Below are 27,645 nucleotides of genomic sequence, written 5' to 3' on the forward strand. Positions count from 1 at the left end.
AAGGTGTTTCAGACTGCACAATTAGACATATCCCTATCTGCAGATTGAGTTATGAATAATTAAACTTTTCCTATCAAGTTTTGCCGTTCTCACTGCCTGCGCTGAGAGTTTTGGGTGTGACTTATTGTTAGGCATGGTCTGTTTGTCCTCCCTACAATGTCCTGAAATAGACTGAACACATTTATTTTCCTGTCATTGGGTCCATTCTCTCTAATGAAGCCAAACACACAGTGCCTGACCAGACTTTTAAAAATAAATCCTATAAATAACGTGATGCAGTCTCAAGATTTTTTTTTTTTTAAGAAAACATACCGGATCCGTCAAAATGAGCTGCACTGGGAGGAGGAAAACATTGTTTCCAAGCATGACAGATTTCTTCATTTGGGCCTTTGTAGGTTTACAGGCTTCACAAAAGACTGACAGGAGAACAGTAGGGTGGTTTTACAGGCAGTCTTTATATTGACAGGGCATTTCCTGGGAGCAGATGAGCCTCCCATAAATAAAGTGATACCAGTGTGCATCTGGTCTCACTCAGCTTGTGTTTTATTTAATGCAGATTATTCTTCTGCTATTCTGTACATGCACTATCTGATAATATGCATCATTGGATTAAAATGGCGCCATGAAAGATTCCTTCTGATATGTGTCAAATGAAATAAACCAGGTGTCTCCTTTATGAATCTACATTATACTGTATGTTGTGTCTTGTAAGCGTTACATGTTTTATCGATAGTCTGCAAGACTTTTATGTCTCATTGTCATTCTAAACAAAGTCCTATTCAAAATATTTGATTCCCTTCCCAATCTATGAATCAGTTCAAAGACAACTAGACTGCCTCTGTGGATTCAAATCATAGAGCACAGCAGGCTTGTTGGTGCTGACTCTGATGAGAAAAAATGTGATAAAAGACTAAATTCAGCAATGCAACCTGATTATGTGAAAGGGTGTATTGTTTTTTTTATTTAAAGTAAACAACCTGACAACATTCCACTAGTTTGACAAGCCAGACCCACATCAAGATGTCTGGGAACTCACCATTGACAGGGCTCAATCCGAGGGGCGGGATAAACGGTTGTCTTTCAAATTCCCTCTGCACGCAATAGCATAGCGCTACAACCAGGCAGAGCATCGAAGAAGGTAGCGAAGCTAGTTGATAGATTAAACTTTTGCCGTAGCCGGTCGGCAAAACTCTGAACACATCTTCCTTTTTTAAGAATGACTTCAGTGCCGTTCTTTGTACTTTTCTCAAAGAAAAGCTTAACTCTAAGTCTTCCAGAAGACCACTGTTCCCAGCAGCGGCCATAAGCCCCGCCCACCGACTCTATACACGATGTGATTGGCCTGACCAGAGTTTGGTTTTCCAACGGAGAGTGCCTAGACCCCCCTGGCAGCAAATTTAATTTTCTGCCGCTATGGTGCGTCTAGATTTCTAGGCTAACATTCCTCTATCTCTCTTGCCAAATAAAGAAAGCATACATTTGTGACAGCAATTCATCATCTATTATTCTGTCATTTCAAAGCAGCTCCTTGACTAAATGTTTAACTGACACACATTCCCCTTCATTAGATTCAAAATTACAGAAGACATTTGTTCTGTTTTTGCCAAGTTCTGCACCAGGAGTTAAAGGAGGAGGTTTCAGTTTCTTCTTTGCTTGCACTGAAGCTTAATTGACACCAATCACGCGGGATATTAAAGCAATATAAACACGACGCTCCCTTCCCTTGCTCAGAAAGCTGCGAAGTTAAAGATCCCATAACACGGATGTGTTAACAATGGATGCATCCCTTAAGTGTCACCTGCTTCTGGGGCTCCAGCCCCAAATGTTTTCTCAAAAAGCTCCAAATCTTTTAGTATTTTAAAACACCTTCAACTTTGTTGTCATTTCCCCTCAGACTCTCTGACTGAAACGGCAAATCAATAGAGCAAAAGTTTCACCATTAATTCTGTGAACTCTACTCATAGCATAGTATAGGTTATATAAAAATAGGTTCCAAGATTAGTAATGCTGTTTACGCCAAATTCCTACCCTACCTATGCTATGTAGCCTATCTTCTAAATAGTAACATCAGACCATTTTTACCTCTCTTTAGGTGGCAGGGGTGAAAATCCTCAAGATTTGTTGTGTTCTGGTTCCAAAGTGATGAAGACAGTTGGAGAACAGTTAGATACAAAATAGGATGTAGATGTTTTAATATCAAGTATCATGTTTTTCTCAAATAATGTACAGATTTGTAGGCATTTTATTATCAAATATCTTAAAAAATAGTGCATGTAGCTGCATAAACGCTAACAATGTAACTTCAATACGACATCAGGTTCTACATGCACCTAATATTAGTCATGGGACTAATGGTCGGTATGTAAATTAGCGGCCTAATTTTCAGGTTCTTACTTGTATTTTGTGTTTCTACTAGAAATTTTTTACACGATTTTATGTTAAAAAAACACATTATTTTTCTCATACTGTCTGTCTGAATATACCAGTATTCCCGCTTTGTCTGAAACGCTTTGTCCGTAGCCTGCCACTTAAGCCCCCCCCCCCGAAAAAACGCAATCTGCTCTGATTAGTCAGCTTTTCTGGGTCTACGCATCTGCACTCTGTGAGTCTTTGCACTGCCATTGCATCTGACGAATGACTGTAACAGCACTGTAGTGGCACTTTCTACCTATATCACAACATCCAGAAGTCCTGACGGCTCGTTTAAAGGCACAGTTAGTGAACACGGGCTGTGTGCATTTCTCTGTGGATTGAGCGTTTTGATACTTTCACAGTATTTATATAGCACCTCGACCTGCTTTATCATAAAAAAAGACAAGGAAATCTCACTTTTTACAATACAGGACCTTTAACACTAAATACACGGTAAAGAACTGAATTCATTCCCATGTGCTGACACTGCTCAGAGGTGAAAATGAGCCTTAAGAAACAGTGTAGCTTATCAACTAAATCAGAAAATGACATGAAATAAGACACACAGAGACAGATGGAGATGTGTGGTCCTGCTAATGACTTCAAATAAGCCACTTAATGATGTGGGGATATGTAATTTTGACAAGCTGTTAAACAGTGAGAGTAATGCTCTCGGGCCCTTGGCTTTTAAAAGCCACGTGGAACCAGCTGGTGGTGTGTGATTGTGGACCTCTCCCTCATCTTATCTCCCGTTTGCACTGCACATGCACACCCTGCTGTATGTGCGTGTACGTGTATGTGCATGTGCATGTGCATGTGCATGTGCATGTGCATGTGCATGTGCATGTGCATGTGTGTCAATTGTTTCCCAGCAGTGCTGTGGCTGCAGAGTGAGCTGGTAAAGCTCGTTAGAGAGCCGGACCTGCACTGAACAGTCATCAGTGTCCTTTAGCATTACACAACCTGCAGCACTTAGCCACATAAATGCTCACAATGGAGGCTGCAGAAAGACAGAGAAGAAGGGAAACACAGGCAACAAGAGGGACAGAACAGGGGAGTAGTGAGACTGAGAGGTAGAGAGGGAAAACATACTAGTGGGAGAAAGACTCATTCACCTGTAAAAACCCAATTTATTCATTCATTAATGTAAATGATGAAATAATTATTTACATTCATTAATAATTATTCAGATTAGATTTAAATTAGATTTTAGATTACATTTCACTTTTTGAAATGGGATTTCTTTCTCAAAATGACAGTGAGGGCACGCTGAAGGATACGAGTAGGCTGTTTTATGTATAAAACATTACTTTATATATTATGAAATATAGTATTTTGATACTATATCTATTAATATATCATTGTAATATTAATTTACTTCTCAAGACATAATCATTTGTCAGAGAGGTTAATCTTTTCTAAAGCAAAGCTACCTGCCCCAAACCATAACATAATAATAAGGTTTGTCAGTATTTTTACAAAATAATAAATCATTTTTGCCTTTGTGGTGTAAATTTTTTTTTGTCAGGTTAGAAAATAAGACATGTCATGTTGACACAATGTTTTAGAATTCACTGAATAACAAAATTAGGGAATCGATGGCACCATAATTGCACTATATTACCATAAACTATGATTACAGAAGGTCTATTGTTTGCTGTATTATATTAAATGATGCCCTATGATATGCTATTTGATGTATTTTTATGTGCATGTTGCTGCTGCTTTTGTAGGTTATTGCCCCTTTTTGTTTCAATGTGATGCCCTTTTCTCTTTTTTTCTAATATAAACAGAAAGATAGCAATACATTACGGCAAAAAAGAAAAAGAAAAAGAAATCATGGATAACGGTAGCACAGAGGTTAAGCCTGTACCGATCGGTTACCGCCGGCTTGAATACCTCCAACAAAGGAATGTAACATGATTGATTTTACACAATTTTTTGGGTAACTCTTTTCACAAAATATGGTTACAAAAGGACTTTTTTTTTTTTTTTTATCATACCTTAATATCTCATGTTCAAAAATACAGTTATGCAATAATCTGATTATTGCCCCTTTGGCCTCAGCAGCTGTGGGACTGTGATGCCTGTGTCTTATATAACAACATCCCCCCCCCACACTCTTTTCTCTCTCATCTCCTCTCCTCCCTTCCTCTTCTGTATGTTTATGCTGATGATGTGTCAAAACACTCCCTAGCTCCCCTCACCGCTGTCAAGAGTAACATCTCTGCTCTTTTCCCTCTGCAAAGACGCAAAACACAGTTTGAGAGCATTAAAAATGCAGGTCTGTTTGGGTTGGTCCTCCTCATAAATATTGACTAAAAGCCCTGAGAACGAGGCCTGTAGTCGTCCAGCCAGCAGCGGGGCAATTAGGGGAGGACACTTTAAAGCACAGTGTTCCTTTCACTGGGACATAAGTGTGGTTGTAAGAAATTAAGATGGAGGAATTATTTATGGCCACAGAGTCACCACGGTCCTCTGGTGCTGGTGTGTGATATACTGCTATTAATCTCCTTGCATCTGGTCGGTGTGATTGTTATTCCAGCAGTGATACATTAAAACCAGACAGGATTTTTTTCCTCCACCACCTTTTTGGATTTGTTTGATCCAAACAAACTGACAACATAGAATCTCTCTCTTTTAAAAGCTTCTGTATTTGGCCACTTTCCAAACTGCATCCTTCCGACTGTAGGACACTACATTTGTACAACTCCTTCCCTCTCGTTTCACAAATTGAATCCTGTACAACCCACATCACCTTTCTCAGTGACATCTCCCAGTGCTGTATCATCTGTATTTAATATTCTTCTGCCAGGTTTCTTGTAGTGCATGTAGGATAAGTATAATGGAATCCTAATTGGTTGGAGATGAATGGAGGTGTCCTCTGGCAGTCCTTCACTGTGTCTCTGGATGACTAGTATCACACAGTCAATCTGGACAGGTCTTGGCTGAATAAGTGGACCTGAAAGCTAAAATACTTGTCTCAGTCCAGTTGGAATTCAGTATTTTTTTATAGCAAAGTACAATGGAGAAACACATGATACTGTAAATAGCCTTATCCATGCAATACCAATCCTGAAAAAGACATGTCTGCATCAGTAACCGTCATTTTCTGTCACTATATCTAAAGTAACATTTTCATTTCTTCTTTTTCCTCCCGCAGTGTTCATCTGCAGCTTCATGGTGGCAGCACCCATCTTTGGTTACCTGGGCGACCGCTTCAACAGAAAGGTCATCCTGAGCTGTGGCATTTTCTTCTGGTCCATTGTTACTCTGTCGAGCTCCTTCATCAGTAAAGAGGTACGACATCGCATATGTTCTGATGGAAAGGGGCGTAGCACGAGAGCTCCAGTGTTATTCTAATAGGCCACCGTCCCAGTGACGGGCTACACTGTTGAGCCAATTATTCTGTTATGATCTGGATATGCTTGATGTTAAGGCTAGTGAAAGAAAACGACGCACTTGTTAAGTCAGACATCCGCTTTTCCTTGTAGACATTCTTCACGTCTCTCTCCCTCCCTCTCTCCCTGTCTCTTCCTGTCTCCCTCTCTCTCTCTCTCTCACTGGCTACCAGCCAATCAACTAATGAAGGCCCATGCCTCAGACTTGTCTCAATTACAATGCTTCAGAAGATAAGACTCTGTTGTTTCACTGCCCCTTGACAAGTGGATTTAGATCTGATATCTCTAAAAGCCCCTGTGTGCTGGGTGCTGTTAGATGCATTAAATAATAACATTATTCCTAGGGGCGGGGGAGCAGTGTCCTGCTGAGAGTTGCCATCACATTACAGTAAAAGGCTCTGTACGTGTGCATGTATATGTGTTTGGGGCAGGGAAGTGGAAGGATGTAGACGGACCCCATTATACAGTCTTGATGTACAGTCGAATAAAAACCTAACGGGCAGACAATCTGAAGTCGCTCGACTAACATTAAAAGCTATGTTATATTTATGCAGCATGCCTGCAGAGCAACATCATGGAGTCCCACAGTGTTGTCTCTTCTGTGAGTAAGCCTGTTCACTGTCGAAACTCTTCAGCCCAGAGCTGTGGAAGGGAATGACAGCTCAGTGATGTCTCAGGACGGCGTCCTTTAATTTAAATCCCCTATAGACCTGTCTGTTTGGAGACAAGATAGCAGCTATTTGCCTAAATAGAAAATGCATTCAGGCGCTGCTCATGTCTAAACTGAAATGAAGGGCCTCTTCCCCTCTGACAAATGCCAGAAATGCAGCTGATTGCTGATGAGGAGATGGGAAGTGATCCTCAGCACCTGCACCTTGGCCTAAACTTTAACTTCACTTCAGACATGTTCCTGAGTGTGCCAATAAAATGGGACAAGAGTAGACGGCTCTTATGTAATAGCCTGGCGGCGCTGTCGCCATGAGAGATGAAAGACATGACATGTGATGAAATGTTAATGACCACTTACAACTGAGTCCTATCATTATGCATTTAAGGCACTGTGGGGCATTTTGGAAGGATTTGCAGCAGCTATGGAGTTCAGATCTTATGTAACAGATATTTGCCACTGCCATAAAACAACAGATTAACGTCATAAAATGATCACTTGTAGGGTATTTTAAATGTGGAGCACATTAGCGGCAGCCTATTTATAATTTCATCCAATGGAAAGCATGACTCATTTTATTCACTTTCATCTAGTGAATATACAGAGGGTGAGACAGGGATAATGGCCGCTGAACAACTATTGTTGTAATACAGCCTGCTGGCTGTACGGATTGATGATCCTTTATTCTTTTAATGACCATTTATATATTTTTCTTTATAGGTGTAATATTTTTTATCTGAATACTAAAGTAAAAGGTGGCCAAAGATTGAGGCAAAGTAGGTAGTCAATTACAGCATTTTTGTATTACAAAGTATCTTCTTGAATGCGCTGAAGTGATGATATCTATAAGATTTTACCTTCTAAAATCAAAGTACAATAATCAGATGTGCCAGTTGACACACTAATTAGTGTCAAGCCTTTTAGGTCCTGTTAAATAGATATAATGGTTTTCTGTGTATTAAGGAAACACATTTTAGGACCACCAACTCAACTGACGTCCTCGGCTTAAGCGTAAGACGTCCTCGACGTCTGACATTTTCTAAACGCCTACAGAGATTGACAGAGTGTGTCAAACATCTTGGGCGTTTCGGTTTGCCTGTAACACGCCAAAGAATAGACCCATCTGCATTGTTTTGATTGCTTCTTCTTCTTCTTCTTTTAATTTACGGCACATTAGGCACGGTAAGTGTATTGCTGCCTCCCGCCGGTTAAAACAGCAGAGCACTTGGTCTTTGCAAACGGAATGGATGTATGTGTTTATTTGCATATAGAGCGGGGAAGTTTAATCTGATCACAAGTGGTCACTCAGGACGCATGTGGAGGAGACACATTCTAATGCCAGGTGTCCACTGATGTACTTGGAGCGGCCACTTGTGATTGGATCACCCAAGACCATGATAATACCAGGTGTGAACAGGGCCTTAATCTTATTTAAAGGTAGGTTCAAAACTGTTGAAAAGAGTAGATTTTCCTTAACCTCCTTATTCTCTTTTATCTCATCATACTTTTCCATCCGCATTTACTCCTTATTTCTGTTGCGCTTCCCTGGCATTGCTGGCAGCCTTTTGTTGTTGTGGTGATGATAGTCTGGTGACCACATAGACAAAAAGGACTACTATCATGATCCCACTAAACGATGGGCTGTTAAAAGAAGAAAGCAATGTGACAAATACAAAGATATACAGCAAAGAGAGCTCAGCTGTGATCAATCACGAAACACAGCAGCTCACAAATACTGTAACACAAAAGAAGAAGAAGCAGAAAACCGTTTAAGGCAACTGTAAACACATTGAAACGAATATGGCACAGCAGAGACTGTTACTTTGGATGCATCCCTTAAGTGTCACCTGCTTCTGGGGCTCCAGCCCCAAATGTTTTCTGAAAAAGCTCCAAATCTTTTAGTATTTTAAAACACCTTCAACTTTGTTGTCATTTCCCCTCAGACTCTCTGACTGAAACGGCAAATCAATAGAGCAAAAGTTTCACCATTAATTCTGTTAACTCTACTCATAATATAGTATAGGTTATATAAAAATAGGTTCCAAGATTAGTAATGCTGTTTACGCCAAATTCCTACCCTACCTATGCTATGTAGCCTATCTTCTAAATAGTAACATCAGACCATTTTTACCTCTCTTTAGGTGGCAGGGGTGAAAATCCTCAAGATTTGTTGTGTTCTGGTTCCAAAGCGATGAAGACAGTTGGAGAACAGTTAGATACAAAATAGGATGTAGATGTTTTAATATCAAGTATCATGTTTTTCTCAAATAATGTACGGATTTGTAGGCATTTTATTATCAAATATCTTAAAAATAGTGCATATAGCTGCATAAACGCTAACAATGTAACTTCAATACAACATCAGGTCCTACATGCACCTAATATTAGTCATGGGACTAATGGTCGGTATGTAAATTAGCGGCCAATATTTGTCATTCCAGTGTGTAGGGGGAACCAGATTTCTTTGTAGCTTCACAAGCGGACAGGGAGTCCGTTTCCAGTTAGTAGTGGTTGCCGTGGAAACAGTTAACAATCCAGCTTCCTACACAGGTGCCCCCTCCAGCATGCATGCTCCTTTTAAAGCCTTTTTTTTAAGCGTTCATCTTTTCATGTATTAAGTTATTACATCTAATGGAAGATAATATGCAATGGTAATTTAATATAGCTTAATTAGATTATAATGCTGACATGATGCCATTTCATTAATTTCATTAAGTGAAATGTATTTGGTTCAGCTTTTTGTACTAAGGGCAACAAAATCACAACATTAAAGCTGTTGGTTGAGCTGTTGAAAGTCATCGCTGCTCATTAATGAAGAGTCACATGTTTGGGATGTTGTGACATGTATGTTACTGGAATTCACTGTCTTGTGCGCCCGTTTCAGGAGTGTCTAGAGTTGATTATCTGGTAGATAGAACATACATGTGATGAATCAGTTCTGAATCAGTATCCAGGGCTTGGATAAAACAATCGATTCTCCAATTAAAATCGATCTTTGTTTGAGTGATCTGATATCTATTTTTAAAATCCAGAAATCAATCTTTTAATATATGCCTTTTCACCGTGGATGTGATGAAATGTAAATATTAACCTGGTGCATTATAAAAAAAAAAACATTTCAGGGTTGTGTCGTGCTTGTACAATTTACAGCATAAGTTCTCAGAGAATCTCATTTGTCTGCAAGCAAGATTGGTATTATAACTGAAATTTCCCTAAGCTAAATGCAATCAAATCGGGACCTTGTGAATCGAATGGGAAAATCATAGTCAGTACCTAGCCCTGTCAGTATCAGCAGTATGGGCATTCCAAGTGTTATTGTAATGACTATGTAGACATTTACAGACCTGCTACTGAGTAAGTATTCTTAGGGCTAAAGGGAGAGTTGGTTTGTGCTCTAATGAAAAGTTGGTGAGGAGAAAGACTTCTGACCAACAAAAAGGGCTGTTGGTCTGACACAGAGCTTGATAACAAAACCCCGATTTCTTTTTTTTCTTTTTCTCTCTCTGCAGTATTACTGGCTGTTTGTACTCTCCAGGGGACTGGTGGGTATCGGAGAGTCCAGCTACTCCTCCATCTCCCCCACCATCATAGGAGACCTGTTCACTAATAACAGCCGCACCATGATGCTCTCTGTCTTCTACCTGGCCATCCCCCTGGGAAGGTAAGAGCCAGACAGATCCTGTTTTCTTGAAGCAGACACCAGGAAATAACAAGATGTATGTTCTATTTAGGGAGATGTTCATGCGGACATTTGTGAAACTATAGCTTGGTGATTTCATCCAATCCAGTCGGTCCTTCACATGTCTAACCCAACGGTGTAAAAGGAATCAGGAGAATTAGCAGAGATAATTGAAATTATCCTCACATAGAGAGGGTCAGGCTCGCTCCGCTCTGGCTCTCTCTTTTTTTTCAGACGCAGCCACACAAAGAGCTCAGGCCCTCTGCGGAAAGAAAAGCAGAACTTACAATTGGCTGTGTGAAGCTTAAAGGAAGGCGGGAGTCTTTTTGGGGATGTGGCATGGGGGGGTGCGAGAGTAGGAGGTATTATTAAGCTCAAATCTCCAGCCTTTTCAGGTCATTCAATCAGAAAAAGGGCCACAGGGAGAAAACAAACAAAGCCCAGTAATAAAAGATAAATGTACCGACGGATGCCTCACGGGAGCCACTTGAGGTTTATCGTTATATACCGCGCTTAACAGCATGCGCCCGAGCTGCCGCATGCTGCTCTGTTTTCCAGCTTCTGCATGCAGAATCACACAAGGAAATGTAGTAAGGTAGCAAAGGTGAAATGTGCTCATTCTCTGTACACTGTAGACATTAGAATTAAATGTATTTATAACATGTCATTCAACTTTGTTGTTGCAGAGCAAACAACACTGATGAATGGTCATATAAGTAATTTAGTGTACTAACATCAGAGATTTTATTGCAGATTGGAGACAGTTGGACAGGAAGGGAAAGTCTCTCTGATTGGTTGTGTAATGAGCTGCCAAAAAGTTTGGGTCACAGTGAACTGCCCAGCAACGCAAACAATAGAAGGTGAAAGAGTTGGCCTCAGTAAGGTGCAGTCAAACATCCTACCCAGTCTCACACTTGTTTGTCTTTACTGAGGTTGTTTTGACCGTTTCCAGGAAATGACCTCAGGAATTAGACCGGATTCACAGGAAATGGATTCCCCTGCTCTCCCTTTTCCCCCGATAACTTAAACTTGGCCGCAGAGACAGGTTTCGGCGCGACGCCGGTGTTTGATGTGAGCATATTTTTCATGCTCGAGTTTTATTGTTGGTGTTGAACTTTCCAAACACTCTCTGGGTGCACTCTGATAAGATTAGCTGTTAGTCACTCACTGGAAATATCATATGCTGTCTGAGCCCGTGTATACTGCGGTGTTATTTTTGGAGAACTAATTATGGAAGCACAAGCATAGACTGTTTCCCCCTTTGGTCTGAGTGTGTATGTGTGTGTTTATGTGTGTCTAAACCCAGTTAAACATGTTTTTGCCCTTTAGCAGCCAATGCTAATAAGAACCCATTGTAAAGTAGTTTAATCTTCAATCTATTGCTCCAATCTGCTATTGTAATGGAAAAGAGCATCTCTTGGCCCGAGGCTCTGCACATTGAGCCAAACAGGCTCTCTGAGAAATCAAGGACGTCTGATTGACTTTACTGGCTAATTCTAGTGAAGAGGCATGCATGAAGGAAAAACAACATAAAATGTCTTAGTATGGTTTTGGTCCACTAAGAACACCAGATATCCCCACATTTGGTGTTTTGATGATGCAGTGAAGAGCGGTGTCACTTAAAATCAGTCATCGCACAAACATCTCCCATAAGTGTTCAGTTGGGTTGAGTTCTGGTGACTGTGAAGGCCAGAGTATATGATTCACATCACTTTCAAACCAGTCAGTGATCCCTCATGTACTGTATGGAAGCATCTGAGGGATAATATATTAGAAAGCAGGGTCATTTTTTGAGAAATGTGTCTTACTGGAGGCATTTCAGGTATGGCGTTGCAACTAACGATTATTTTCAATATCAATATATCAGCGAATTATATTCTAGATTAAAGGATTGATCGTTTGGTCTACGAAATGGCAAATAATGTGAAAAATAGCGTCATAGTTTCCTATAGCTCAAGGTGGTGTCATCAAATTGTGTATTCACAGTTCAAAGACCTAGAGTATTCAGTTTACTATCACCTAAAACAAAGAAAAGTAGCAAATCACATTTGAGACGATAGAATCAGCAAACATTGCTTGAAATACGACCCAGGTGATTAATTGCTTGCTTAATGGTTCAGGTCATAGTGATCACTAAAAAATATCAAAAGATTAATCAGCTCTTTATTACCTACTGCATTACTGTGTCGATGATGATGTTTACATACTTAACTATCAGTCCTCTGCCGCTCATACCCTCGGTTTACTGTTTGAATCCTCTTTGTCCTTTAAATGCTGATGCTATCTTGCAGCAGAGGCTTATCCCAACATAAGAGCCCCTTTATCTGATCTGATCTGATCTAGCAACATTTCCCTCAAAGCATGTCACTGTTATTTCCCATTATGACACACAAAACAGCCTTTAACTCAAGCAAAATGGAGTGAAATCCAATGACACTGTGACAACACAGCCTTCGGCCAGACAACCATGTTAGTGCTGCGCTCTGTAGGCTCGTGGGCGGTAACGTTGCACCTTCATTTTGTGGCTATGTGCACAAATCGAACATCCACAAATAGACCAACTAGCCAAGTTGCGCTGTCCTACGCTCTCCATGTCAAGTACCCAAACACTCAACGCAGCAGACAAATAGGATGTGTGTAGTGTAGGCGTCAGGACTCAGGACACTGACTCATATACTTAATATAAAACGTGCACTGATAGACCTAAGTGGAGCATGTTCAGTGTAATGTATATGATGATTTGTGTCTTTGTGTCTCTCTGCAGTGGGTTGGGTTACATCCTGGGCTCCAGCGCCAAGGTAGCTGCAGGAGACTGGCACTGGGCACTGAGGGTAAGGGCGTCATCATCCTCCCAACACTGCACACAAACATGCACACACAGACAGATGAAGAGCCCCTCCTGCAGGGCTTGGTGGTAAGGGGCCTGTCTTGGATCTGGGGTCAGAGGGGTCGGTGGTGGCAGAAGTACCGGGGGGACACACATGGCTGAACAGGCCCTGACATTGTAGGGAAGTGACAGAGCAGAGAGAGCTAAAGGCTAAACAACTCTCACAGATGTTCACATCAGCTCAGCCTCTTCTGAAATAAAATGTTTTGAACATCAAACTCAGTCAACATCTTATATGTGTTTAAGCTAAAAGGCTGTGTCCTGTAGTGGTTCAGTTCTTATCTGATGGCTGCAGCAAGGTAAGTGGATTTCTATTAAAGATTAAGGCTGATGCTAGCTTTTTCTTTCTCAGTTGCTGCAAACACATTTATCTTTCATTACACTTTACCCACGGAGGTGGTCTCCTGTGAAGCGGGATCAATGTCGGCCTGAAAGTGAAATAACAAAGTGTCAGGGCCTCCTCAACCTGTGTATTATGTATTTTTGGGTGCAAAAACGTAATAAAACAGCATCAGGTTACAGTCGCGTTTACATGCACAGCAATAACCGGGGTATAAGTGAATAACCGGGTTCTGCCATTTCTCCATATCTACATGAGAGGTAGAACGGAAAGAATGACCTCTACTTCCGGTACAGTAGGTGGGAAAGCTTGGAAAGCAGGGAGAACATGGACGACTTTTCAGCGCTGTCCACTTCGTACATTCTCTATGCCTTACTTCTCGTACAAGTCCTGAGTTTAAAGGTTTAAAGCTTGTGTTGTTGCAGTTTTTTTTGGCGCCGTTGCTTCCAACTTCTCTCTTCTATTTCCGGGTTAAAAACCTCTCCAGCGGAGTGGGGAGGGGCAGTTATAACCTACTGAGCAAGCACAGACACGTAACCTGAGCTTACCTCGGTGTATACATGCACGAATACCCCAGTTACTAAAGGAGTTATCTAGGTCTGTTAACCGGGGTATGAGAACTCCAGAGTTTTGCCTTAACCCGAATATAATTTGGTTTTTAAACTGCATGTAAACACACTGATTGTTAGCTACACATGTTAGTAAGAGGTTGCTGGAGGTACATTTTGGCCCAGCCCAGGACACCGTATACATGTGTGTTCCAGGTACTTTCAGAGGTGCTAGCTGTGCTGCGAATTGTGATCGGTCAAACAAATATGTCATTACATCACAACAGAAAGTACAGGAGCAGCAACAGAACAATAACCACCAGCTTACTATAGCATCTGCAACAGCAACGTCTTTTTCAAACAAAGGACAACAATGGAAGGGAAATGCTGCCCTGAGAAGATGCTGTTCAGAGAAAGCAAAAATCCACTGTAAGAAATGAAAATGTGTGCCAGAAAAGGCAGTAAGCCTCTGTGCGGAGCACAAAGACACATTTGTTTTTACGTGCTGGCTCGCAAAATACCCCAAAGGTGGTCAAAGAGCATTAAGCTGGATGTTCCTTTTAATTAAAGGCTGATTTCAGCTCTTAAGAGAAATTTATCTGTAGAAATTTGTTGAGATTCCCCACCGTGATATAGTATTGCTTCAACAAAAAAATCCTTACTGGCCTTTTTGTTGTTGTTGCAGTACTAAGGAGCAGACAGAGGTGTTAAATTAGGAGCATAAATCACTGTTGTCATAGCACTTTTTTACTGGGACTCCAATGACTACTTGAGACAAAACGTTAAGCAGTCAACAGCTCCATAAGGCATACCAGCAGTAATGGCGAGGACCAATGAAAGGTCTAACAGGACTCCCCAGGAGCCGCTGACTTCAGGGTCAGCTTTTAAAATCCTTGAGACAAATTATGACCTGACTCTTCTTATGAACCGAGTGACATTTTAAAGGAAGACATTAAACATCCTCCCAGCATGTCGTGGTGGAAGAGATTCCTGTATGTGACAGCTCGCTGGCTTTGAGGAAACAGGACGTTCATTTCTTCTTGTCTTTGTGGAGCATTAAACAAAACAAAAAAACGAAACACAAAGAGCAGGGCAGTTTGCTTCACAGCAGTCACAATGACATTCCAATAAAACAATCTCAAAGCCAATTAATCACCGGTGTGGCATGCAGAGGAAAACAAATACCAAGACATGAAACAGGTTTTGTGCAGCAGTATCCTGCTTTAAGGAAAAAAACACTGCAGCGCTTCCGTTTGTTTTTGCCCAACCAGTTCCAGCGAAGTTCCTTGTTTATAGAAAATGTGGACGATAAGATGGAACAAGGGGATGCATAGAAATGAGGATCAGGAGAGGGCAGTAGCTAATTCTTTTGATTGCAAACAATCCATACAGGAATTGTCTAATGGGCCCTTTGGGAATTAAGGTCAAAAGTCACAGACTCCTGGTGTCTTTTTGAATAATTATGGGCGGCCTTGAGTGCAAAACAAAGCTAATATTTATTTTCTTTGAGATGAGCTCTGTATCTTCCATTAAGCTGCCTCCAGCACATTATATGATTCTGCTATAGATGTCGATCCAATTAAGTTGCTCCACCCAAGCAGAGAAAGATTGGAAAGAAGACACAATATGGGAAAGGAAATTATCAGTGTTGGTGTAATCCTCACACCTTTGAGACCATAACCACTGCACTCAGCCACATTATGAGCCACATCAGACTCAGAATTACTCCCTCAATAAAAATCTTGAGAACGCACACAAATACACACACACATACACATTTCACAGTACCACAGTCCTTGTGCATATAAATGGCTTTTATAAGCTACAAAATATCATATGATGAATTTCCCCTGACAGATGAAATTGGTTTTGCTTTTGTGAGCAATTTGTATTAGTCAAACAAATCCTCTCCCACACATCCCATCCTGCCTTTTGTCTTTGTCTCCCCCACATACACAGACACACACATGCACAAACATGCTACCTCATAACCCATAAAAGATGATAGTGAACAGAATAGCAGATGGGTTTTCACCTTGGTGCAGAAAGAGCTCACAAAGCAGCTCTCAAAGTCAAAAGCTCTCAGAGTCTTAGAGTCTTGTATGCTTATACACATAGGCAAGCCCCCCTCCATGCACACACACACACACACACACACACATAAATACACACACAGTGCCAACAGATTAAGCAGAGGGAATGTTCTTAGCTCCAGAGGGCTTGTATAGAATTGTCAGGCGTATCGGCAAACACAGTCCATTCACATTGTAAACCTGCTGTTCTTTGTCCTATGAATATCATGTCAGTGTGATGTGTTCACACGATCCAAAGCCCTAATAGGTCTTTCTTGCCCCGGTAGGTGTCCCCACTTTTAGGGATCACCGCAGGAACTCTGATCCTGCTCTTCGTGCCTGAGCCAAAAAGAGGCATCGTTGACCAGATGGGACGCATCAGGACCCGCACCTCCTGGCTCTGTGACATGAAGGCGCTCGCCAAGAAGTAAGGCCTCCCATCAGCCTTAGAGAATACACCAGGTTTTGGGGAGATTGATCTGTTCAGTGATTAGTATTGGGCCTAAGATCATCCATTTTCCCCCAGCAGGTCACTAAGAGCCATACGTGCTAACAATTTAGCTTACACTTGTTGAATGATAGGCTGCAAGCATTATATATTCGATCTTTGGAGTTGTTTTGGGGTTTTGGATACAAATAGCGCTGCAACAATTAGTCCACTAATCACTTAGTCAACAATCAATTATTTTGATTAATCGGTTAAATCAGTTTTCAAGCAACAGTACCAAATATTTGCTAGTTCCAACTTCTTTTTGTGCCTTAACGTTATAGGAAAAGGACTCTATTTGGGTTTTAAACCGTCTTCTGTTTTTCTGATGTATTGAATTGGCACATTATATAGATAATGAAAATGATCCTAGAGCCCTAGATACACACATACACACTTTTTACATTCATACATCCACTCGTGGTTAGCCTACAGTAGCCATTAGAGGCATGGAAATGTCAACACAAGACACAGTGAACCAGTGTCATTCATGCAATACTGCTGACCTGTGAAGGGAGCTTTGCATCCATGACACTGAAGGCCCTTGTTATTATATGACCTGTGGGCTACATTTCTTTAAGAAATGTTATAAACTCTATATAGCTACTGTGATGTAGCCATGCAGGTTTATGGGAACTATTTTAGGAGAGCAACCACATATTTATGCACTTCACAGTGTGACTTTTAGCTGTACACAGTCTTCCACATTCACAACCAATGGAATGTGTTAAACGGTGTGTTATTTTTGTCTCCTACATAAAACTGTCAACTGCATATCATTTCAGTCTACAATGTAGCACAGATATGCTTTTTGTCTTTTGTGTTCCCTTATTATCTATTTGCAGATGTTATCAGATGGGTTTTTTTTACGAAGAGAGCAAGTGAGATGTTTGTGATTGTGTGAGAAAAAAAGTAGCTTGTTTTTGTTGTAAGCCAAGATAATCACCTGTTTGATTGTGCGTGTTTTTCTCTCGTGTGGCTAGTCGGAGCTATGTGTTCTCCTCCCTGGCATCCTCGTCGGTGTCTTTTGCCACTGGTGCGTTTGGCATGTGGATCCCTCTGTACCTGTCCAGAGCTCAGGTGGTGCAGAAGACGGCCGAGGCCTGCACCAAAGAGATCTGCAGTAGCACAGACAGGTGAGAGGTTAATGACTAAACATAGAGAGCAGGCTTTAAAGTCACAGGTGTAATCTGAAACCGTGTAAAAGAGAAAGATACCAGCATCCTTTGTGTTCAAAGCTGGATGAACTGGACTGAACTACTACAGAGCTAAAGTCCAGTTCATCTATTTATATTGGAAGTATTTCAATGTTGCAACATTTATAATGTCCGATGCTTATTTTTGAAATGTGCACAACCTAGCTTTGCCAGGTACCATGGACTTAACACTTGCATGATATATATTTGAAATAACGTAAGTCTTGTCTCTGCTCTCCTGTCTAGCCTTATCTTTGGGGTGATCACCTGTGTGACGGGTCTGTTAGGCGTGGTCATCGGGGCCGCCACGACGCGCCTGTGCCGCCAGAAGACAGAGCGAGCCGACCCGCTCGTGTGCGCTGTCAGCATGCTGGGCTCGGCTATCTTCGTCTGCCTCATCTTCGTGGTGGCCAAGAAGAGCATCGTAGGAGCTTATGTAAGAATCCCTTCCTGTTACCCGTTTGTATATATTGTGTCTGCAGCAGAGGAAGTTTGTGATTAGGCCCCTTTCTGCTTTCTGGTCATCAGTGAAAATGTCCCTCTGCCAAGGAGCGATTAGTATGTTAATTATGGGTTAGCTTTAGGGGCTTAGAATTAAAAGGGAAAGTCTGGTAACCAATCTAACAAGAGAAGGCTTAGTAAAAGCTTATCGGGCGGGGTTAATGTTTGAATCAGGAATGAGCAGTAGAAGGACACTTTGCCTGATGCCAGCTCATTTCAGGCCCAGAGGCAGTGAGTGGGATGTTGCTCCTCATAATGAATAGCCTTAATTGCAGGTTAGATTGAGATGGCCTCGGGAGCTGCTGCAGGTGGTTGAGGCTCATACTTCATCTGGCCAAAAGTTAAAAATCTCAGGCAAATGCCCAGAGAGCTTAATTGCCTTGTGAAGCAGGAAAGGGTGCAACTTAGCAATCGCTGCCCTGAAACAATGCACTCTGGGCTGTTGGACTCACCAGGCACACATTTCTCACTCTTATCAAGAGACAAAGGAATAGGAACTGACTCGCAACAACCTGGGCGGTAATAATGCTGGAAAGCTGGGAAAGATGGAAAATATTTCCCATGAGTGTGGGGGAACATAACAAACAGCCTTCCATATCCTAAATGTGTGACCTTGCCATGTCTGACCTTTGATTTTTTTGTTAACAGTATAATAAGTTTGTTTAATATAGCACCTTTTACAGACAAAGTCAGTGCTTCACAAGACAAGAATTGTTACAAAATAATACCCAATAACAGTAAAATGAACAATTACAAATTAATAATATAACAGTAGTAATGAAAATAAAAAAATAGTAAAAACTAAAGTATGTGTGAGGTGCGTTGTTTGTATGTGCAGGATGACAGGCCACATTATTGGACAATGAGTGCTTTTAAAAAACTGTGATAACACGCCATTTCAATCAACAAAGAATGACAATATAAAATATATGGAGCGTACTGGTTTTCAACAGCTGCTGAAAAAAGTACTTACTAAATGAGAAATAATGACTTGCTTAAGTGGCGATTTTAATTAAATGAATGAATGAACTCCCATGAGGTCAAAGGTGCACATTTATTAGGTGTTTGACGTGAGGCATGACTCAGCCAATTAGACCCGAGGTGTCCATATTTATTACATGACAACAGACTGGTCCAACTCAATTCTAGGCAAATGCTGTGTGACAATGGTCACAAAGGGATAAAGATGCAGTCATTGGATGCTCTCAAATGTTTCAGATCTTACCCAGGACCAATTAAGATTTTTTTGGGAGGAAAGATACAACAGTATTAGTAGTTAAACCATAACAGGCCATGACTTTAAACATGTGACTTCACTTCTTCTCGGATTATTCTACACTACCAGGTTAAATCATTGTACAGTACAGCAGCAGTTGTAAGTGATCAGCTCAGGTTTCATTGCGAAGCACTGATAGATGTGTCATGTTATAAGGCGTGACGTGGCTGTGTAACCGTTGACCATTCGCAGCTGTTGTATCGCCAACACGCAGCTAATCTGAGGAAAGGCTGGGCTTCTCTCTTCTAAGAGGCAACATGTCGGTCACGGTGTCTGGTTCGCAGCTCTCAGAACACACTTGTCTACATCTCTTCTGTCAGACCCCCTTCTGTAGCTCTCTGTACTGTACTGTAGGTCTGGCACACTGGCAGAAGGGTTATTCCCCAGCAGGAAACACACATCAACCTGCCTTGTCAAACCGTGCCAGACGAAACCAGCCAATACAGACACGCGAGATTCCACTGCAAACCAAATCCCTCTGGGTCTGTTTTTAAGAAAGTGGCCTAATAGCAACACCAGCTGCTACCGGCCTGTGTACATACAGTAGCCTGCTTGCACATATACTGTAGTACGCTGTGCCTCAAGTCTACCATGTTATTTAAAGCTTACATTTTCTGTTCCACCCATTCAGAAGTACAGTAGGACATAAATGCAAACGTTGCAGCTGGATTTAAACTTAGGAAGTGTTCAAATGTACCCACATTGAATATGTGGCTATACGGCTTTGACCATCCTTATCTTCCTGTGCTGTTTTTCAGCTTGTAGGCTCAATGGGACCAAAATGAAGGGCCTGCACCTCCACGTATAATTGGGCCACAGCATAATAACATGTTTTTAAACCACAGCAACCAAAGCACTTTTATTCAGCATTGGATTCCCACACACAGTAGCAATATCTGCAACCTCCTTATTTGGCTTCATGTCTGCCTACCAGTCTTTTGTGCAGTGGAAATTGGCTGATCTTAATTAGCACCACTAAATAGACTCTTTTTTTTCTGCTTTATTTAGGTTTGCATCTTTATAGGCGAGACGCTGCTTTTCCTGAACTGGGCCATAACAGCAGACATTTTAATGGTAAGTACTGAGAACCTATACTTATCCACTGGGTCAGTGGAAATTCCTGCAACAAACTACACCAAACGGTGGCCATCTAATTAGACACAGTTTTGTGAGATGTGTGAGTGGACTAGTTTGGGTGGGGCTGATAATTACTGTCTTTACCATGATTGATTCCTACACTGTTCAGGAAAACAAATCTGATGTATGTTTTGGTATCTAAAAGTGAAAAGTAAGCCAAATGAAATTAGACTTTCAGTAAGGTGGGTGGACCAAAAAGTGCCTAAATTTGTAACTAGGTTGGAGACTGTAGTGAGTATGCAGAGACAGAGATAAACCATTACTGACATTTGAGTGACAGGTCTGCCTGGGGTGTTCTGAACCAATGAGGTGGGCTCTGTGTACATAATTGAAGAAGCAAGAGTTGTTTTAACATGGCTGAGTGAATCTTTCTACCTCTGTCTCTTCATCACCTCACATCGTCTCATGTATTTTTCACCCTCCGTTTCTCTCTCTCTCTCTCTCTGTGCAGTTTGTCGTTATCCCAACGCGGAGAGCAACGGCGGTCGCTTTTCAGAGCTTCACCTCTCATCTCCTGGGTGACGCAGGAAGTCCGTACCTGATAGGCCTGGTAAGGCTCTTCCAAAAGAATCTCAGGGTGGGGGAGGTATATTTAAGATGTACTCCCAGGTCGTAAATCTCAGCTGGAAGGCACAGCTTCAGTGTATATGTAAGCGGCCCGTTCACACACACCATGTATTCAGATACCAGTTCAGGCATTGCTTTAAGTGGGCCAGTGCAAAGTGAAGTACAAGCTTTTAGCACACGTCTCAGGAGGGCCGGTGAACACTGTTGCGATTTCCGCTGCTCTTCAGGCTGTTAGTGGCGTTTCCTATCAGGCATACATCTCATGGTTCCCAGGAGGGGCCAGTGTTACTGTATTTGATTGGTCAGGAGATGAGAGAGGGGTTCTTACTGGGAAGCTAGGCTTCTCAAGGTCACGGTCACTCAACCCCCCACAGCCCCCCCCCCCTCATGCATATATCCAGGGGGCCAGAATACAAGTGCTGCTTGCTATTTAATGGAGTGTAAAACAGGATCCACCTCAGACTGTCAAGCAACATTCCTCTCATTCCCAATAGAGAATGAACATTTCTGAAGTTAAATAGTAACTCCATGGAGGTACACAATCTGTATTCCTTATTTGAGCCTACAGGACACAATGAAAAATACGCACAGACAACACAAAACAAACATCACAGACATACTGCATGTCCCAATCTTCACATCACATCCGAATCTTTAACTTTTTATATCAGTTTCTATGATGTGCCAGTGATTTGCTGGGAGAGAATAGCCTGCCTCAGTGTTACATTGTGTTTTATTGTTGTGCCTCTGGCTCACAGCCTAGGTCATGTTAACAAAGACAAAGTGGAAGTCTTTGATTAGTGAATCAAACTGATCCTGGAGATCCACTGTCAGGGCCTGACAGTCTGGCAACAGACGCAGCTGTCTGTCGAGCTGCATTCAAAGTGTCCTGTTTTTCTTTTCTTCCCTAAATGGAAATGTTAAACTATTGTCGAAGCCAGATAAAAGGAGTAGTAAGTTATGTCCAAGTACTGACAAGCTCTTTAAAAAGACTAAACAGAACTGGCATAAAAAAATAAATAAAAAAAAAATCCAAATTCTGGGAAACAGAATCCGACGCTGTATTGTTCCTGCAGATCAAATAAAACCCAGTGTCAACCTATATTCTACAAACGTCCTGTTGACACAAGAGCGATACAGTACTTTGAAATGTGATGTGTGATGTGTGATTCAGTCTGGATCACTTTAATTCTAACTGACGTAAATATTACAACCAGTCCTGAAAAGATTAATGGATTATTCAATCCACAGAAAAATGACTGACAGCAGTTTTGATACCTGATTCTTACGTCATTTATTTAAACAAAAATTATAAACATTTCCTGTTTTCAGCATCTCAAATTTGAGTATTTGTTGCTTCACACAGCTGTTTCATATCAATTAATTGATTAGTAATGAATTATCTTTGGGTTTTGGCCTGTTGGTCAGACAAAACAATCAATGCAAAGATGTCACTTTGGGTTCGGGGAACGTTTGACGGGCATGTTTCACCATTTTCTGACATTTCATAGACTACGCAATTAAATAGATGAATGATTAATTGATAATTAAAATCATCGTTAGTTATACTTTTAGCTTCAGCCTTACAACATGATATGCTACCCAATATAGTTGCTCTCATAATATTTCAACAAGTTTCAAATGTCAGAATAATGCAGCCCACACACAGTTCGCCAGTCACCCAGGTTCTCCATCCAGCCCCCGGGCTCACGACTCTCCTCTGAGTGACATACTGAATGCCCGGGGGTTTCTCCCTCCTCCTCAAACCCCCGACCTACGAGGGACAGAATGCTCCAAGTGCGTCACCACTCACTGCCTCAATTTTTTAACTGAGGCTTAGCACGCGAGTGTGATGGACTAGTCGTGACGCACGCTGAGTGCGGGCAGATATGCAGTCACTTATGCACACTGGCACAAATCCTGTGAATGAGCAAAGTGGAGAATCTCAAGGAAAACAGACGGGTGGTTATTGCTAAGCAACCACAGGAGAAAGTGAGCGAGTGAGTCAGTCATTTTGGTTCACAATTGGGTTTTGACATGTGCACCAAACAGACCAGCAGATGATGTGCCCAACTCTACAAACCACCATAGCACCATAGTTGCTTTTTGCGGGAACGCCTGCAGATATTGGTGCCCAAATGCCACACAATTACCACTTCCTGTTGTGTAAAAAACAAAGTGCATCAGAAATTCTCCTGGGCTTGTGCCAACATCTCCCTCCATCAGCACGTAGACCAAAACAGTTGTCACATAAGAATCCCCCGAGAACCACTTAATGGACTCCTCCTATACTGCATGAGTAGGACATGTCCGCGGGCAGAGTGGGTGGCAGGGAAACGCCAGGAACAATCTCTCAGCAATCTCCCAAGAAATCTAATCTAGCTCGATAATTAGACACGCAGCAGCACACTACACAATACAAATGTATTTTTAGCTAAGCTGTACTGTTGCAAGTCGCAGGCAATTTACCGTACCTGGCGAAATAGCTCTGCAATGGCCACACACACAGCTGCTGGACGTACACCATGTTTTGCCACACATGTGTATTTCATTGATTTCCTTCCACTATCCTCACTCTTTCTCTGATCACTCCTCCAGGATATGTGCATGCACATGAACATGTGCACTGTACGCACGCGTTTACTCCCTCCCGACATCCTCCTGTCAGCAGTTCTCCAGCTCTCTCCGTGGAGAATCTCATTCTGCTGACGCTAACATACTGTATAATGTTCTTGAGCCAGGGTGAACTATGGCCGCTCAGACTCTCACTCACACACAGACAAGAAGCCCCCTCTTCTTCCTGCTGTGCATACATACACATAATCTGCTAAAAGCTACCATCGGCAGCCTCCTGTCTGTCGCGATTGTCAGTACAGTGTTTGAGAGCTGCCTTGTGAGTGACACTGGAAAGCAACAATGGTCACTTTACACCCACTATTCTCCAGCTGCTGTTTTCCTCAGCGCCAAGCATCACAGACAGACTGAACACAAGTGTTACCCAAGCCTTTGACAACAATACAGTACGAGCTATTAGCTGTAAAAATCCTGCCACGCTAAAACAGGGCGTCTCGCATCATGCTGTGTGTCACTTTGATCTGTGATGAAACATGCAGAGCTCCCACTGTCTGTGAGTGAGTTGAGCATAGCGTCAGGTAGAGTGTGTCGGAGCATGACAGGATATTTTAAGAACTTTTGGTAGATGATTAGCTTGAATTAAATCTCTCTTGTCTTTGTGTCTGTGTTTGTCTGTGTGCGTATGTGTGGTGGTTTTGGCGGCGGCGGCGGTATGTGTTTGTCATTGTGTATTTGTGTGCAGATCTCCGACGCCCTTCAGCAGAGCTACGCAACCTCGGCGCTGTGGCAGTTCCTCAGTCTGGGCTATGCCCTCATGCTCTGTCCATTCATCATCGTCCTGGGGGGCATGTTTTTCCTGGCCACTGCGCTGTTTTTCCTGGATGACAGGGAGAAGGCCGAGAAACAGTAAGTGACTCAGACAGTGTTTGAATAACTCATCATTATTTCATTTGTTATTTAGCCATTCATTCTTTAAATATTTAAGACTTGCTTGAGATGTTCTCTTTCTGAGCTCCACTAATCCAAACACACCACCTCAGTGCAAGAGGCTGGAGAAGCAGCAATAATATTGGTGTTATTCTGAGTGCCATACAGACATAACGACGTTAGACATGGTGACAATTATATTCTCTTTAACCCAGTTGTGGGGTTTGAAGTGTGTCAGGGACAAGCTGCCCAGTGATGCCAACAATGGAGCTCAGATAGACTCAGAAAGCAGAAGGGCCTCAGAGCCAATAGAAAGTCCCAGTCAGCTACTATAAAAGTGCTCCAGAGCTGACACAAGCTGTTCTAGCCATCAATTTGTTTAAGTGTCCTTACATAGACTTTTACCAACTACCTCCCCTTTTATTCAAGAATTCACATCAAAAAATTGCTAATTCGTTCATTTCTTGGTTTGCAAGGAATAAAAAATGTCAACAAAACATTCACAATTTCCTCTTTCAAACACCAAAAAATGTGACGAGCCCAGAGGTCACGGTAGCTGGTCATAGCCTTAAAAGGCTAAAACAAACACACTCATCCGCTTTCAGATGGTGAGACATGACTCCTTGTTTCTTTCTGACTATTTCTTCCTACTTTTTATCACACTGACTTACTCCCCTGGTGCCAGCGTTCTCAGAAATGACTTCCTTCCTGTTGAAGATGAGGGACATTTTTAGACAGGATGGCAGTCTGATGTCTGTCTGCAGACAGCCTTGTCTTCACCCAAAGGAGTTTGTTGTTCCCACACCAAAACCCCTTATTAAGACGGATTTTTAGCACAATTTAAGCAGAATAAGCATATTTGAAATCATATGTATTGAAGAGGGCAGCTAGAAATGTGGAAACTGAACTTCAAGTTTCAGTGGAAGTTTTTCAAGTTTTTAATCCTGGGGTCAAGCTACCATCCAAGCCGATATTATGTCCTGTGTGTAATCTTTTAAAGGGGTCTCTGCAAAGGCACCGCTAAGCTGATGTGTGGCTTCTGTTGGGCCTGATCCAGGGAAGAAAAGGGAAGAGATGCAGAACAATGACCAAAATAAAAGTCCCACTCTTGCCGTCGTGCCAGTAATAGATACTAGTTTGTGGTCCAATTTGTGGTTTAAGCTATCTCACCACATTATTGCACAGTGTGGGCAGATGGCACATGTTCACTCAAACTATATCTAACCACAACCCCATTGACTTTCACACTACATGCTGTAGGGCAAAGCTAATAGAGCAACAGATGGAGTTAAAAAGACTCAGACTTGAAACACTTGGAGGCATTGAAAGCTTATTCCTGTATTGGATGTGCTTTATTACAAATATGATGCTCAACATAGACGTGAGGAGGCTGGCTCAACATTTCAAAGCTTATACAGTACCTTAAATAAAGGTTTAACAGTTGTATTAATCGTTAATGAATCATTTACTAATGCTTTATAGATTAGATATAGATTAGAAGCTATACGTTTTCGGTTGCCAGGTTGTGAAAAATCTCTCTGGCTTTTGAGTCTTTAATAAAGTCAAATTATCAGACCATTAATAAAGGGCAAGTTGTTTGTCACTTTCTAATGAGCAAAGTCTGCATGTTAATAAGCCATTAATACATGGTAACAAACAGCAAGTCTGCAGTTATAAATGGTAATAACCAGCCTAATTAGAAATCTTTTCCTGAACTACATACATGTATCCAGTACACATGTATATTTGATATCAGAACATTACACTGAGAATACACTTTGAAACATATTCAATATCAAAAGCCTTACTCTCCTACTTTAACTTTAATACATTTCCATCTGTATCTACAAAGAACTGCCAGAATCAGAATAGTTCATTTTGCACCTTCGCTTTTATGCCTCACCTATAGATGGGTTAATGATACACCAGCTTGTCAGATTACATCAAGCTTTGTGTACATATAGCAAACATAGCATTGCATACCTCACATAGTATACTAGAGGCCCCTATAGAACTGTACAGATTTGTACTAAACATCCCAATGAAGAAAAACCTCAAACTTAAACAGCAGCAGCTTTTATGTAACGAGCTGCAAACAGCACCTTAGGGACCAAGAAATATGACAACATCCACAACTTTGTACAACTAGGGTTGTTTCATGACTGGGATATTTATAGATTCCATTCATGCTATAAAGCCCCTGATTTATAAATTCCCCCTGACTTTACAGAGCGCTTTGCGGCTTTTTCCCCTCCTTTGAGTGTGTCCTCAGATATTCAACGCTATTTATAAAAGGCGCGGAGCCGGGCAAGTTACTCACTGGAGCGCGCATTTCTATTTCCAGCCTTAAAGAGAGCTTTATTATTTCTAGGTTGTTAGCTTTTTTGGGCTGCAGGGTTGCCATTAATAGTCCACATTTACACTTAGTGATGTGTGAGAGCAAAACTGTCTCATCCGCCATGCCGGTGCGCTTTGACAATAGAGATTCAGTGTGGGTCAGGGCAGGGTGAGCACTACAGCCTGGAGGATCAGCAGATTGTGACAACTGACAGACCGAGGAAGACAGTTAGCCTGTGACGAGCGAAACTGGGAGAATTTTTTGGAAAAAGAGAAAAATAAATGTTAGATGTGATTTGAGAAGATCTGTCTGAAGCTTCTTGGAGCCATCATATCAAGCCTAAACCACACCTTCTCCTCAGTTTAAACAGAAAGTTTAGGTTTTCAGGTTACACTTTAGTGCTTTCCACATCAGCAGTTCTACAAGCAGTTTAAGTGCTTGCTAAGAGACGGTTTGGGAACATCAACATTTATAGGGCTCTCTCCTCATTACCTGGGAAGCATAATGTAGAGCTCCTTTCATTAGGAGGACTTCTTTCAGGACTTAAAAGACACTCTGACCCTGATGCTATCCAAAGTTTTATGACATTGTAAACGCTGAAAGTGATACACATTATGATACACAAATGATTGTTCT

The 27,645-nt window shown here is 41.6% G+C and overlaps 1 protein-coding gene across 1 annotated transcript in view; it reads left to right on the forward strand.

Annotated features, from left to right (window-relative positions):
- spns2 (spinster homolog 2 (Drosophila)) overlaps window positions 1-27,322 on the forward strand; it is a 60,979-nt gene extending 33,657 nt beyond the window's left edge. The window contains exons 3-11 of the mRNA XM_039777280.1: window positions 5,576-5,712; window positions 9,990-10,141; window positions 12,924-12,990; window positions 16,294-16,433; window positions 17,477-17,629; window positions 17,936-18,125; window positions 20,475-20,540; window positions 21,055-21,153; window positions 24,487-27,322. Coding sequence (XP_039633214.1) covers window positions 5,576-5,712; window positions 9,990-10,141; window positions 12,924-12,990; window positions 16,294-16,433; window positions 17,477-17,629; window positions 17,936-18,125; window positions 20,475-20,540; window positions 21,055-21,153; window positions 24,487-24,654 — 1,172 coding nt within the window. The 3' untranslated portion in view covers window positions 24,655-27,322. The remainder of the gene's footprint in view (window positions 1-5,575; window positions 5,713-9,989; window positions 10,142-12,923; window positions 12,991-16,293; window positions 16,434-17,476; window positions 17,630-17,935; window positions 18,126-20,474; window positions 20,541-21,054; window positions 21,154-24,486) is intronic.
- The last annotated feature ends 323 nt before the right edge of the window (window positions 27,323-27,645 follow it).

This window comes from Perca fluviatilis, chromosome 16, assembly GCF_010015445.1.
Source record: "Perca fluviatilis chromosome 16, GENO_Pfluv_1.0, whole genome shotgun sequence".
NCBI lineage: Eukaryota > Metazoa > Chordata > Actinopteri > Perciformes > Percidae > Perca > Perca fluviatilis.